The 16,684-nt window shown below is 37.1% G+C and overlaps 1 protein-coding gene across 4 annotated transcripts in view; it reads right to left on the bottom strand.

The window, feature by feature from the left end:
• LOC6568094 (maternal protein pumilio) overlaps positions 1-16,348 on the bottom strand; it is a 106,126-nt gene extending 89,778 nt beyond the window's left edge. For 2 of the 4 annotated variants that reach the window (XM_032740791.2, XM_032740792.2), the window contains exon 1: positions 16,129-16,348. In XM_032740791.2, the coding sequence (XP_032596682.1) occupies positions 16,129-16,269 (141 nt within the window). In that variant the 5' untranslated portion in view covers positions 16,270-16,348. The remainder of the gene's footprint in view (positions 1-16,128) is intronic. The other 2 variants (XM_043215253.1, XM_032740793.2) reach the window with 1 other exon arrangement.
• Between the last annotated feature and the right edge of the window lie 336 nt (positions 16,349-16,684).

Here is a 16,684-nt window from a genome sequence, read left to right as displayed (position 1 = left end):
ATAATTAACATTTTCAATTGCATTCGCGATTGCAATTACAATTGCAATTGCTCGTGCGAAACTGTTAAATTGCACTGTGCATTTCCGCCGCACACAAAACATTTCCATTTTCATTTCCAGGCCAAATGCAAAACAAAAAGAAAACATAATAATTAACCGTGCTTGAGCAAAGAGTGCAGCTCAACTCTGAGCTACTCTCATTTCCCAAACATTTCTGTGTCAATCCGATTGCTGTAATATATTTGGCGCAAATTGTGTCTTAGTAATGTTCACACAAATTGTTTATTGTAATTTATTTTATTTGTTTCGATTTAAAATAGAGCAGGAATGGCAAATAAATGTTCCAAATGTTCAGTAGATATATCTTATATAAATATATCCTAAATCACCCTACTTTCTTATGCAGTGTATAGAAATTGTTTAATCCTCTTTAGAATTTTGAATTATTTAAGCAAATTATGCGCACAACTACTTCATCATTCAAATAACTGAGCGAACTGAGCAAGCGAGCGGGCGTGAATACCCACCCCACTCCCACCCCCCCAAACTGGCACCTACCTCAACTCAAACGGTCTGGTAAATTTTCATTCGCATTCATAATCCCCAAAGAGCAAAGGCACAAAATGAGCAAAAACTTTGCATATCAGTTTGCCCAAGTAGCATCTCTCACTCTCCCTCCCTCTCTCTCTCTCTCTCGGCCCGAAGGGAATATTTATAGGTGGTGGGGCAGTGGGGCAGTGTGATGCGGGTTGCGGTGGTAGCCTGGCAATTTGCTGAAAATTTGTTTGGCATAAATTGTAATCCAAGTTGAGCAGTTGCACTTGAACAGTTTTTGGGGCACTAAACACAAAACTCTGGATACATTTTAGATTATGGGCCCCATTTAGTGGTGTAGAGTGAAAATGCACAGTTCAAAATTAGGTATGCAATACTTGGCAGCAGATTAACTGCAAAATATGCTAAATGTTTGCTGTAATTCGTTAAAATTATAACTTAAAATGGTCGCTATTAAATGGAGTTTTTGGAGTTGACACAGTTGCGAGTCTAAAATCATTATTTAATCATCTTCATTCTGCATCATATCATTGGACAGAGCTGAGCTTGAGTTGCATTTCCCACACTGCACATATCTGTATAATTCTCAAAAGTTAATCCATAATCCCATACACATGTCGTTTGGCTTGCCACCCAGAGAGACTGAACCACACCAGAATTGTTAACCATCTGAGTTGGCATTTGCATACGCTGTCAGTTGGCTTGGCTTGGCACCAACAACTGCAACAGCTACAATAACTGCAACAACTACAACTAGTTGCAATTAACTTGAGCAACGCAATCTATAGACAACGTGCAACAGCTGCCAGATGGATAGATATTTAGATGCCACATCTCGCACTTGCAGCCACAATCGAATCAGAAAACCCCTAAACTCACTTTAGGTTGACTGTCGTTATCACTTTGGTTGGCCTTTTAGCAGGCAACACACACTCATATATACATCACACACACACACACACACTCGCACGCAGCACACATCGACATCATTCAAATGGCTAACAAATTGCACTGTCGAATGCAATATTTTTGCTTTTAGCCATAATACCTTTTACATATGCTACGACAGCCGCCAGAGTAAAGCATTTTAAGCAGCCATCTCCTACCCATCCCATCCCATCCCATCCTATCCCTGCTCCCCTCCATGCAGCAGTACCACAACCACAGGCATCTCTACTGCTGCAGCTCCATCTTCATCTGCTTTTCGTGCTCCTCTGCAAGGTAAGTTAGTTGTTTGCAACGCACGCAGCAACAGCAGCGGCAGCAGCAGCGACAGCAGCTGCAGCAGCAGCAGCAGCCGTAGCGCTTGGGCCCAGCTTGTTAGCATGAAATGTGTCTGCCTCGGCAGCTTCAGCCTTTGCTCCACTCTTCAGCTACTTCAGCTCTCCATCTCTGCCTGCATCTGTACTACAGCCTTCCAATTGCATCTCATCGTCTGCCCTGCCAGGGATACCAAAGATGCCAGAGTGATAAATCCTTGCGGCTTTTTATTTTCACAGCGGCGTCGCTGGCGTGTATGCGTATGTGTGTGTGTATGTGTGTGAGTGTGTGTGTGTGTGTGTGTGTGTGGGTGCGACATGCTCTATAGCCACGCCTCTGATCCCCTGATCCCCCCATTCCCCATCCTCTCCACTAGACTGTGCATTGCATTACAAGCATAATAATTCTTACTGACAGCCCACGACGAGCTGTTACCATTCTCTCGATACGGTTTCTGTTGGGTTTTGGGCGCACTTCGGCGCCTTCTCTTAAGGCGTCCATTTAACAGAACCCACAACGTTGTTTTATGCCCTAACAAAAAGAGTATTTGAGTTTTGTGCAGCAGCAGCATAAAAAACAGCAAGATAGATAATAGAAACAAGAAATATATATATAGATATATTGGATCACTCGCATCTCTCTATTAAACAACATTTTTCACCCAAACTGAATCGATTTTCTAAATAATAAATATGTTTCTTGTTTGCTTTGAAATTGAAATGCTCTAAAGTACATCAAATGCAATTTATTTCTTTATAATAAAACATAACAACTTTTGTGTGGTTTTTATTACAACTTTCAGTGGACTTCAACGTTGACAACACTTGTAAATAGTCGTTTCCTCTTTCCGCTGATATTGTTTCGCCTTTCTTTGCACTTAGCGCCCAATTAAAGCAAAAGTTTCACTTCATTTTCGTTTCGTATCCTTTTTAAATGTTGGTTTGGGTCTAACCCAGAAAAATTTACGCCTCGTTAATTTCAATTTAAGTGCAGACAATTTAAAAAAAATAAAAACGAAAACACTGAATATTATGTATAAAATATATATATATATATATATTTATTATACATGTATATGTATGTGTGTATATACTGCGGCATTTTTTTGCAGGCAACTTGCGTCGTTTTCAACTCCAGAGCGCAAATTAACAGCTACGTTTCGAGCGTTGCCACGACCCTTGGCTACCCAAAGGCCCACCCACTCACCAACACACACTCACACTCACACTCACACACACACACACACACACACATATTAGCTTTGGTATGAAAATGTATTTTATCGTTGGCCAGGAAACAGCTTTGCGGCAGCCGGAAATGTTTCCACTTCCACTTTATTGTGTGGCCCGTTCTTATTCCTCTTATTTATCTGCTATTCTCTCTTTCTCTCTATCCCTTTATCTCTTCTATCTCTTTCTATCATTGTGCTAAAGAGTTTTCAACGTTCCACACCGCAAACAACAAAGTGCATTATATATTTCACTAATTAAAATAATGGAAAATACAATATTTGGAATATTTACAATGAATTTCTCTCTCCCTCTCTCTCTCTCTCTCTCTCTCTCTCTCTTTCTCTCTCTCTCTCTTCTGTTTTTTTCTTCTTCTTTTCCTTTTGTGTTTTTTTTTATACCATTTTCTGTTTTTTGTTTGGTTTATCTGGGGGATTATGACATGACCCAATGCTTTACTGGGTAATTTGGACATAAATCTCCGGGCTCTTGAGTAAAGGGTGTGCATTGGGGCGAGGGGGCAGCAACTGCAGTTGACAGTCGTCTCTCAGCATTTAGCATAATGAGGTCGAGTGCTGCCAAATTGCGAGCAGGTTTCTAGGGGCATGTTGCTGCCAAGGTACTTCATTAAGGCTGTGGCATTGTTGTGGAAATTTCATTTATATTGGCATTGGAATCATATTGTTCATTTATATATTCATATTGATATAAATTATATGCATTATTTCATTAATTATTTATTTGTTTAAAATTTTTTGTAAAGAGTGTTTCATTTTTATATTTTTGAATTCCATTAATCGTAATTTCTTAAATTTATTCGCTCTTCCATTATGGTTTTTATTGATCCTTTAACCTCTGTGAAAGTTGAGTAAGTGTAAAGAAACCTTTAAATTAAATATAATTATTACATTTTTGACCACATCTAATAAATAAAAAACATTACAATTAAAAAGTGTATTTAAAACCGGTTAGCAAAAAGAACAACAAAAAAACAAAGTCGAAAAAATACAAACAAGTTCGAAATGTATTTCAAGTGCTGACAATTGACTTACTGACTCTTAGCTGCTGGCCACATGCACTTCAAAAGGTATTTGACCGAATCGTAATATTCTCGTTACATGAATCTCTCTAGACATGAATACATAATACACAGACAGTGTGAAAAGTGAAGAGGGAATAACTTCAGACAGATAGATATAAAGAGAGAAGGCAGGGGAATAGAAATTCAAATGACATGGGCCACAAAACTTTAGGCCAACAGCTGCTCTACTGTCGACTTCATTTCGTTGTCTTGGCCACGTTTTTTTTTTCTGTTTTTTTTTCTCTTTTTTGGTTTGAAGCCCAAGTCGGCGGCACACATTGCCCTGGGTCATTGACATTGAGGGCTACCACACACGAAATGATTATAAATAAGTTATAAAGAAGAAAAAAAAAGGAATGAAAAAAAATCGTTGATATTTGAGATGACAACAAAAAGAACTCAAATCAAACATGGAAATGGAACACCAAAACGAAATTATGACAACATTTGTTTCTCCTTTTACGCATATTTTTTCTTTTATTTTTTACTTATTCTTTTTTTTTTTTGCCATGTCTATTTGTCCATTAATTTGTTTATTAGGTTTTTCGTTTGATATTTGCGCCAAGTTGTATCGAAAATGAATTTGTAACACTTCATTGATAGAAATTTTGAATTTGTGCGTAAATAATATTTAATCTATAATTATAGAGATAAATGAATCTTTTGATGTAGGTGTAATGTGAGCTGTGATAGTTTTGCGTAATTTGATATTTATTTTTAAAATCTCATCTGGTAAATAGTTATTCAGCCTTGAATATGTTGCAAGCAGTTGCTAGTTATATTTTATTCAATTTTAAACAGTTTCATTTCATTTCTTCTTTACTAATCTTAATGGTTAGCAGTCAATTTCACAACCATATTTTATTTATTTTTTTTCAGTTCTAGCAATAACTAAAGCTATATATTTAATGCTCTTAGAGAGGTTTTATCAAATGCGTTTCATCTCTGCCTGCCACACACTCATACGCACTTTGGTGGCAATAAAAGCCCAAGCAAAAGAATTAAATTTGAACTTTGGCATATGGTTAATGCCAAACAATATAAAAAACATGCAAAACATGCAAAACAGACAAAATTCAAATGGAAAAAAAGAAGTGGAAGAGGAAGAGTAAGAGCAGGCCAACATAATAATATATAATAAATATAAATATATATATATATATACTGTATACGTAATTTTCTGCACATTTGAGCGGAAAATGATCGATTTTATATGCAGCAGCGCACAAAATGCAACAGCAACAAAACACACAGGCTCAACTAGAAGGGAGGCAGGCAGGAGACAGCTGGAAGAGAACAGGGGCAGCTGTAGCAGGGACGGACAGTTGCAACAGGGACAGACAGGGCAGTCAGACAATTTTTGTATTCGAACTGAAACTGAAATGATGCCCAGCATCAAGTGCTTATGGCTAGGGAACTATACAGGTCGAGTGCGATTGCTTGGGGACTGAGAGCGGGACACAGGTATAGCTGAGGGGTGTGTTGCAACAACTAATGCTGCTGCTGCTGCTGCTGTTACTTTGGTTAGTTTCCATTCAAATATTTTGATGTGTGTACTTAATGGGGGTGGGATGGGGATGGGGGTACTTGAGCGGTTTGGTATTTGCTGCCTAGTTTGCCGATGTCTCTCTCTCTCTCTCTCTCTCAACTGGCTGTGGTTCAATAAACTCGCGCGTGAATTTTCTATTTTACTTGATTTTTTCATCACCATTTCGTTTAATGTTCAACATGTTTTACAATATGCCAGAGACAGCAGCAATAACAAAAACAACAAAGAAAAAAGGGACGACGGCAGACAAGGAAGGTAGGGGCGTATTTGGCAAAGTGAGAAGAGAAGGGAGGGGACAAGGGGGAGGCGTGGCGCTGCGTTTTATGTGTCAAACATTCTGTAAAGTGAAGTGGGCGCGTTAGCAGAGGTGGGTTGATCATGCAGAAGAGCGGGCAGTTGGGCGGCAACTAGAGAGGAAACAAACGCAACGAGGCAAATGAAACAGGCTGTCTGGTTCCCATCGGAATTTTTGCGTTTTGTTTTTTTTTTTTGTTGAAGAGAGCCAGCGCTGAATGTGGGTTTGGCAATAGCGAACAACGGCAAGCGGATGTGTTTGAGGGGGTGGGGTGGGTGGAGGTTTAGATGGTGGGGTTGTGCTCTGCGTGAATAGCTGATAGATTGTTGGATGCAAGCAAGCAAACGCTGCCAACCAGCAAATACTGGCCAATATGCATATCGAATTTGCTCAGCACAATATTTCTCTCTTTTCTCAAATTGTGAAATTGATGTAGAGCCAAAAAGTTGTTGCTTTAAAATTGAGATGCGAGAATCTATAACTGAAAATATATACATACAAACAGTCTTTAAGCCAGTAACTAAATATTTATTGACTTAATAATATGCATGTTGACTTGTAAAGCGACACACAAACAAGAATTCCACATTGAAGCGACAAGTTTGGTGGGAAGAGATTATTTTTGCACATAGTTTCTGTTGACTAAATAAATTATAATTAAATTATTCTTGCTTTAAAATTAAGATTTCTCAAGATTTGATATTTATTTGTGCCTTATCAATTTGTTCGTTCTGCAAGTCAATGACCTGCCACGTTTTGTTGCATCTTGCCTGATATTTTCTGTTTCTGACAGCCTGCTTTCATCCTTTAAGCAAACGAATCCAATAACCTTTTTGCCACCTAATCTGAATTCCAACACATCGCATCATCTATGGCCAAGTTGACCTTTTTTGCCTGCTAATTTGCTGTCATTTTGCTATGCACGGCTACTTCCTGCCTCTGCTAAGACCACTCATCAGACTTCCTCAGCCCCATCTCCCCCCATCTCACTTGGCATGCATGCATTATATATCGATCAAAATTCAATTTGTGCCGCTCTTTTGACAACGTTTAAGGCAGGAAGCAAAAGCGTCTGGCACCAAAAAATATTAACTTTAATTGAAAAAGTTTGCGACGCACTTTTCGTTGTCATTTTTAATATTTCCATCTCTCTCTCTCTCTCTCTCTCTCTCTGTCTCTGTCTCTCTCACTCTTTCGTTTTCATTTTATTTGCCAATTATCATTTGTTGTCAAGGACTCCATCCTCCTTTAACGAGATTCCAAGTGCGACTTACGTGAGAGAGACAGAAATAAACGAGGGAGAGAGAGAGAGAGAGAGAGAGAGAGAGAGAGGAAGAGCAAGTGACCTCGAGCAATTTTTAATTAACCTAATTTACACAGCTGAGCTCCCAACTTTGGTCCCATTATTTAGACTAAAGTTTTGCACTCTTTTCCTTTTTTCAGGGGAGTTGGCTCCTCCTCGGCTTGGGTTAGATAGAATTTGGTTGGTTGTCACTTCAAATCATTCATGTGTCACCTTGAAAAAGTCTTGACTTAAATATGACCCAACTGACTCAAAGAACAACAATAATTTCAGGGTCGTAACAAATCAGAATTGAAATGGAAAAAGGGTATGAAAATCTCAGCAACTGTCTTAAAATAAAATTAATTTTATTGAAGTTGTACTTTCTTCTTCTTCATCTTCTTATGCTTTCTACACGTTCACGTTTGCTAAAGAAAACTTGCTAAATACTTTTTTAACTTTTCATGCGCTTCTTTTGTAGCGCAAACATTCGAAAGACAATTTGTGCATGCCTCGGGAGATTCTTAGTTTAATTCCATTTGCTTTTAGTTAAGTTTAACTTTCGAGTTGCTTTCAGTTTGGTTCCGCTTTATAGTTGACTTATGTTTGTGCCACTCAGCTGCAACTTGAACTTTACTTCAATTCCAATTCCAATCCATTCCGTTTCGTTCCACATTAATTATGCTCTTTGAGGCAGCAACCCAACCCAGTCCATTAATGTGACCCAATACACCCCCCTTCCCCTCTTGATTGTTTTGAGCTGTGTTTGAGTTGGAGAAAAAAAAAAACTTTGTTGCGATTTTGTAATTGAGAGCAGAAGATAATCAAATTGCAAGTTGAGACTTCCAAGTAGAGCATGGCACGTTATATGTTGCACGTTGTACGTTCTACGTTGTACGTTGTACGTTGCACGTTATACGTTGTTGCTATTACGGCCAAGTTTCATGGCTGGCCATAAACTCAAGCAGTTGTTGACCCCCTCCCCATTCTTTTCATGCCATTTTATTCGTTCCCTGGCAACTGTCTGGCGGTAACACATGTTGTTAATAACTCTATCGCTTTGGACTTGGCCCTTAAGCTGAAATTGAAACACGTTCCACGCCCCACGAGAAAGTCATAATTAAGGCAAACTTTTTTGGATTTTCGCCAGCGTTGACACAAAATTAATTAAAAAATGCTGCAACTGCAACTGGAACTGGAACCGCAACTGCGATTGAAATTGAAATTGAAATTGCAATTGCAATAGAGATTGAGTTAAGTTCATTAAAGTTGGCCCATGGAGGTAGCCGAGGTCCAGACTCTAGACACCCAAGATTGGAACATAATTACGAGCCAGGTGTATCCGTATGTGTGTGTGTGAGTGTGTGTGTGTGTGTGTGTGTGTGTGCGCTGCGAGTGTGTGTAAAAAAGTCAAAGACTTTTCTGTCTGGGCGAAAGAATACATTGGGCAAGTGCATTTAATTGGATTTAATCAATGTGGACACATTTTATGGCAAGTCAGCTAAAAGCAAACAAAAAATCCAGAATATATATATATATATACATATATAGGGATTTTCATTTTTAAATTAAAAGTGCTCAAAAATATACCTCAAAGAAATTGATGTATATAATTGCTATGATGATGATAAAGATATACGATATTTATGAGATCAATGAGATCAATGAAAGAATATGTTTTTATATATAGCATTTTTTGCATCTTATGCGATCTTAATGAAATTTGAGCAGTTGATCAATAACATTTCAAGTTCTATTTTTTTGCCATTTTTTTTAATGGATTCAGCATGTTAACATTTTTAATATTTTTACTTTTGTATTGCATTTAAATTGCCTTAGGAAATATTATTATTATTACACATCACATTCAATAAAATATTTGCTTAAAATCACTGGCATTTCTTTCGTGTTTATATTCTTAAATGTAATACACATTCCCACACACACACACACACACACATAAGCACGGCTCAGCAGCTGGCTCAGCAAGTTTCTCTGCTGGCTGCCATTGCTCCAGTTTTCACCTGACCAAAATGTAAGCTCAAAGACAGAAAACAACAAAAAAGACAACGACAGAAAAAAAGCAGCGAGCAATTCGCTATATCTCCGGCATTCTTGAGTCAATCCCATGCCAACCATATAGCTGCTGCACATTCAACTAAGCATAAACTCGTTAAAGCTACAAGCAAAGAAAATCACATATTCACACACACACACACACACACACACACACATGCATGCATGCGCAAACATGTTGCGATAACTAATTTGCCGCAATTTTCACCGCAGCCAAGAGCAAAAGCAGCCAGATATTCTCTCTGCACCCCATATTAAAAAATGAGTAAACAGCAAAGAGGGGGCAACAAAGATGAGACTCCTCTCCACACACACACTCACACACACACACGCACACACCCCCAACAGCCCCTGTTCGCACTCATTACAGCAAATTCTGCAATTTTGCACGCAGAGCGCGGGTCGGCGAACATAAAAATAAATATTAAAAATAAATTAGAGCTACCTGCGGCTTTTATTAACTTTTAATTTATGAAAAATAAAAAAAAATAACGCAGGAAAAACTCACAGCTGCGCAAAGAACCCCTCCCACCCCACCCTGTCCATCCCCAAGAAATGCAGATATGAATGCGAATGCATATGTGAAAGGGAATGAGCACAACATAATAATGTGCAACATATGCGAAAGAAAAAAAACAAACAAACAAACAAACATCGCAGAAAGCTCAGCAACTAACAAGCAGCAAAAACTCTGTTGAAATTGCACACAAAGCGAGATACGCAGATAAAGATAAACGTGCACAGATAGATACTTTTGCAAAATAATATGGAGTCAAACCACTAAGCATAAAATACTAATTTCAGTTGATGACTTTTAATAAAAGATTAGCTAAAAAAAAAATAAAAGTTTTTATCTATATTCAAGATGATTTTGAGTTAATGTTGTATATAAATATTCCAGCGATATCTGCATAATGTTTATGTTTATTATATATCAATTTGAAAGGTCTGCCTTTCAAATTATTGCTATTTTATTGCTATCGAAAATCGATAAGTATCGATATTCGCGAAACGGCAGCAATTATTGATAAAATGAAAAGAAAACTTCGAGCTGCGGAATATATGAGATCGTATATAGCTATATATATTCGACTGTTGATATTCATCAAATATTTATATACAAAAAATCTACATTAACTAATAAAAATGTTGTTCTTAGTAAAAATTATTCAATATTCTGAAACAAAAGTCAACAGCAACATAAATCTACTGTATCTCTTCCTGTCTATATCTCCATCTCTGTCTCTCTCTCTCTCTCTCCCCCTCTCTCTCTCTTTTCTCTAGCTAATGTGATGTACAAAAAGAAAAATAATAATGATAATAATTATAATAGTAATGCTACAAGTTAATGAAGTGCACACTGCAAGCATTGACTTTGTCTCTTGGCCTCATTTTAAAGATACATTGTCAGCTGACAGTTTGTTGTTGCAGTTGTTGCAGTTGTTGCGCATGTTGACGATGAGTTTGAGTTGCGATTGTTTCATAGAAAGTTAGGTGCTCTAATTGTTGGTAGGCTTGGCGCTCAAGAAGCCAACCCAACAATTGCACATAAACAATGCAATTGCATGCATGGCGATGCATGGCAAACACAATAATTAAATTATAATGGGAATGGGTGGGAGTTAAGAGCAGGCTAAAGCCAAGTGGTCAATAAAGCAGCAGAGTGAACAGGAAGAAGACGTCAAGGAGACACCCTCCGTACACAATTTCAGTTGTGCAATTGCATAAAGCATATCAGAGAAGCCGCCCCACTGAAGTTGCATCAGTGGAGCAATAAACAAGTAGACGCAGGCGACGCAGGCAACTTTTAGTTAGTAGAAAGCTGAAGGGGCAGCACAACTGAAGAGCGGCCGCCCTGAAGCGGCCAAGACACATTTTGTACAACATTTAAATGGGCAGCTGGTGCTACACAAGTCCTAGTAGGTTGCAAAAAAAATAAATAATAAAAGAACCAAGCTAAGACCACACCGAGACAGAAACAGAGCAAGGAGATGCAAGTCGGGCACAAGACATGCAACAACAACAACAACAGCAACTTTTTTTTAACGACATTTATAGAATCAGGCGAAAAAAAGAGGCAAACTTCAATGAGGAGTGAAGTGGGGGAAGGGGAATTGCTAAGCAGAACGTGGCTGGTTCATTTTTCTACATAAAAGAATTTGTTTCTCCCTTTTTGCAATTTGCAGCTTGTTTTATTATTATTATGATTATTATTATTATTTTGAAAAGCCTCTTTGGCAAGTCGCTTGAAGCGCTTTTCACTGTTTCTCTTGTGTGAAGTTCTCAAGTTGTACAACTCAGTCAATCAGTCAGTCAATCAGTCAGTCAGTCACTCAGTCAATCAGTCAGTCAGACAGACAGAGGGGAGTTTGAAGAGCGCATGTCTAATGACAGCTATCGTTAGACAGTTTGTGGTCTTTAACAGCTTTTAAAAACGGGTCAAAACTAAAAATGCGGAGAGAAAGAGCGTGTTAACGCTAAAAATGGTTAGAGCAATAGAGCAAATGATAGTATTTACTGTTTTTGACGGTTAAGGTAATAAGCAACTTGGAAAGTTGACCAGCATGAAGACAAGTCATTGGCTAACGGACGGAGGGAGAGGGGTGCTGTTGTTAGCGGACTTATAGAAAACATGAGCATAACCATGAGCATAATATTGGTCAATTCTTTGTTGAGATACATTTTCTTTAATCATTTGTTTTGTTTATTTAAACTGAAGACTAGTTAATCCGATTTGGTTGGCAAGCTAAACATTATTTCTGTTTTCGTTAATTGTCCAACAAAATATTAACCTTATTTGCCGTATCATAAATCACTCGAAAAATCGTTTTGTGATTTGGCTTCTGTTTTATGAGTTGTGCATTCATAAAAAATGTTATCATCAACGTCAAATTTAATAAATAATAACGCTTTAAGCTAAATTGTTCAATTTGTAACTGCACTTTTGCAGTATAAAATAATAATAACTAATAACTACAACTTTGTATGCTGTACTGGACTTATATTAACTAGTATATCCTTTAATGGGTTCAGGTTACAAAAATAATAATAAATCGGCAAGTTTGCTCCCTTGAGCAGAGTAACTTTAAGTGAAGCACTCTCGTCTCAAGCAATTATTAATTATTGAATATATTTTCAATAATTTCTTTAAATTGTTTAAGCAAAAGTTAAGCAGAGATTCTTATTCTAAAATTGGTAATTTTTCATTATTTTGTTTTTAATATTGTTATTTCTTTAACATCATTTTTTAAATACTTTTTTATTCCTTTATTATTTGGTTTTTTTGTTTGTGCTTATTTTTCTCACATTCTCTGTTAATTTTTATGTTTCAAGTATTAAGTATAAACATTATTTTTTGTTACGTTTCAGCTTTATAAGCTATCCGTTATATTTGTGTACATTTTCCCAATTCTTTTTGTTATGTGTCAAGTTGCTGGAAAATATACTCAAGGTTCTATCTGCTTTTTAATCACACTTCATATTTCTGTTTCATAATCTATGCAAGTTGTCTCTCTCTCTCTCGCTCGTTATCTATTTCTATCTCTCTCTGTCTCTGTCTCTGTCTCACTTTCTCTCTTTCTCAATAGGGAATATAGACTGTTCTCGTTAAATGAAAGCCGATATCTCGTTTGGAACAATGGCAATTCGCAGTCACGGCAATGCATCGATATCAGGTCACAATTCTCTGACTTGTCACAATTCCCAGTGCCACGTTACGGGGCACTTAACAAATGCGAGTTCAGCATGTCAGTGTGTGTGTGTGTGTTTGTGTGTGTTTGTGTGTATACATGTAACTTGAGCAGCAGTCGACGCACACATAACGTATACGTAATGCATCACATAGATAGTTAGGGAGAGAGAGGGTGCAGGGTGGCAGGTAGAAGCTGCAGTTAAGCACATTGTTCTGGTTACAGTTGCAGCATAAGCTGCTCAAAATAACACACACTCACACACACACACAGCACCCACATTTAACAATTTGTAAACAAATATTTAGCCAATTTAATTCAGCTTGCGTCTGCTGCTAAGCAAACTCTTTCGGCTCCTTCAGGCCAATTGTACACCATTAATTTGTATCACTCAAAACTGAAGTAATTTACTTCACACCACCTCCACAGAATAGGCCACATAATCTATTTATGTTTACACTGCACACTGCGCCAGATCCACATTTTGGTATGCCATTGCATTCGACTATATCCAATAGTTCCCATAGGAACAATCGGTCGGAAGATGACCTTTTTGTGATCACTTTATTTGTTTAACAAGATATTATCATTAAATTGCCTAATAAACATAAAATGAACGAGTTCAGACTACTATATCCTATATAGTTGCCATGGCAAAAATCAGTCGAAAGATAGCTGCTTGAATTTTACTTTGTACTTGCAAAGATATTTCAATCTACATATCTGTTAGCTTCCCTAGAATCAATCTGAATTCGAAATCGTAGCTATTCTGCCACAGAAATGATGTTAATCTGGCCCAGTGTACATTGAGTCTCAAAGTCCTTCAATAAGCACCTATTGCTCTCTCGCTCTCACTCTCTCACTCACTCATTTACAACTTAACTATCTCTGTCTCTGTTTGCAGGTGCCATTAATGCTTTTGTCTTTGTTGCAGCTTAATGAGCTGCATGTGTTTCTCCATCTCTCTCCCTCTCCCTCTCTCACTCTCTCTCTTTATCTCTCTCTGTCTCTGTCTCTCAGTCGCTGTGAGCTGTTACTTTATGGCAGGCAGGCAGCAACCGCATTTTAAATGCATTTTGCAAGCGCATAAATCACTCAATTGGAAAATGCACACAGACCAAACAGAAAACTTCCTCTTCTTTTTTTTATGCCAACCCGTACCCAGCACATACCTCGGCGACCCCACCACCCCACCGCCGTACAACCCCCCCGCAGAGGCATAATTCATAAGCTGCTTAAGCCGCTGGTCATAAATTTAGTGCACACACATTAATTAGGCCGCCTGCCACATCCCTAAAGACACTCCTTTACCTATCCCTTCGCTTTTCCCTCTCTTCTAGCACACAGCACACCTTCATCTCTCCCCCACCACCCTCTCCCAGGATCCTTCCCCCACAGGCAAAACACACAACTCTTCTAATAGAGCAGACCTTGGCTTCGAGTTCTGCTTGTTGCTGGTTGCATCGCAGCCAAATGAGTAATGGATGCTCATTAGTCTTGGACCAGGGACTGGGAAACCTAGCTCGTAAATAGCACTACGCCAAATAGACTGGCAAAAAAAGAAAGAAAAAAAAAACAGATCCCTAAGTTAACCAGCTAACAAGCATCAAGCCAACTCCAATTCAATTCCAATACCCGTTCAACCTTTTTCTCCTTTTTTTTCCGTTGTTTATAATCAAAAAAAGTGTGCAACAATTACAGATTGGGCGATATCTGGAGTATATAAGTTGTATAAAAGGAAATTTGGCATATAATCAATCAAATTGTCAATCAATCAATGCAAACTAACAGCAACAACAACAACAACAACTCAATACAAAAACAAAGCACACGCAATCAATGTGAAAATGCTTGCAACGAAATTGAAATGGACAACAAAATTGGTGGGGCAACATTGGTGTGCTGGGCTGTGCTGGGCTTAGCTGGTTGTGTCGAAGGGGTATCCAATTTGGCCAAAAGGAGAGTGTGACAAGTGAAAATAACAACAACAACGACAAGAAAAACATCAACAGAGGCAACAATGAACGGAAATAATTAGAAATATATACAAGAATTACAGGCTCAAAACAAATAAATTAAAATTGAAATCGATATCGAAAATTCAAAAGTGTTGTGGGAAAAACTGAAGTCAGCCTTTAATCAAGTGAATTAATTTTTAACGCAAATCTTACAAAATTTGAAAGTTTAAAGCTGTTAATTTTTATGTTCTTTAAAATTGAACTCAGTAAATTGCAGTCAAATAAATATTTAAATGGTACACAGAAAGAAAAGCCAATGTGTATCAAAAAACTTTGTCTTATTTCATTCCAAAATAACAAATTTAAATTTATTTCCTGTGTTTACTTGATTTTACTTCATTCAAAACTAACAAACAAATTTATTAAATTTATTTATGTTTATGTTTTTTTTTTTTTATAAAGAGCATTTATATTTTAAGCATTAATAAACTTATTAAAAGGCTAAAAGCATTAATAGAGCTGGTTTTAACAGATAATACATAACATTAAATATTGCATTTGTTGCACATTAATCCAGAGGTCGCTGGTGTGGAGACGCTTTAATCTGTGGCGTGTAGTGATTTTTTTTTAAATTTTCTAACTTTATTTTTATTTTTTTTTTTGTACAAAGCCGCCCGATAAAATTTTACAAGCATTTCTTGAAATTGCATTTCACTTGAAGAATATGTTTCTCCTTTGATGATCAACAAGTTTCAACAAAAACCAGTAAAACCCAACCTTTTCTTGTTAGACTCCAAAAATTTGCAGTTCGTCAAAAGGAACTAAAATCAAGACATTTTTTCATTGAATTGCGCATAAGTCAAGATTTAAATATGAAGTGAACTTGCCACACATTTATGAGTCGTCTACACTTGCGACAAAGTTCTTATCGAATAAAGAACAAAGGAAAATAAAAAGCACTGGGGAAATTTGTGTTTTTAGATATTTGACTTATCACACTTTGTGGTTTTATTTTAGTTTGAAAAAATCACACATTTCTATTTGATTGTTACAAAAAAAAATCACAATTTAATGTTGGTTAAATTTCATTGCTGTTTTAAATATATATTTTTTCTTAATTTTTTTTTGTTTTTTTTTTTTTTGGGAACACTTACAATATGCTCCTTTAGCTCTTTGCGTATGGGTCCCAGCCACTGGTGTAATCCAATATACCGTTTTTGCACCATTTTCAGGGCAGGGGCGCCCTGGGCGTAGGGGCCGCCCAGTAAAGCGCTAGCGGTTTCCAGAACCACCATTTTGTTGTAATCGCTTGTTGTGCCGATTATGAAGTTATTTATTTGCTGTTGCTGTTGTTGTTGTTGTTGTTGTTGTTGTTGTAGTTATTGTTGCTTTTGCACAGATGACAAACACATCCACATACACACACACACACACATATACACACACGCACAATCTTGCCGTTGTATTTTATCCGGGCTGCTGATAAGCTCGCTATAGCCCCTATACTTTATTATATTAATATATTTTTTATATATTATATTTTATTTCCTTTTCGGTAGAAACGAGAGGCAAACAAATAAAAAACAACTCTTTTTCTGTTTTTTTATTTTTATTTTTTATTTTTTTTTTATCAACTTTGTGTTGTATATAAAGAAATGTTGGAACTTTGGTTTCTGATTGCTGGTATTGCGTTTTTTCTTTTTTATTGTA

This window comes from Drosophila grimshawi, unplaced genomic scaffold (genome assembly GCF_018153295.1).
Source record: "Drosophila grimshawi isolate 15287-2541.00 unplaced genomic scaffold, ASM1815329v1 contig_311, whole genome shotgun sequence".
NCBI lineage: Eukaryota > Metazoa > Arthropoda > Insecta > Diptera > Drosophilidae > Drosophila > Drosophila grimshawi.
This window is presented reverse-complemented; position numbering and strand designations above follow the sequence as displayed.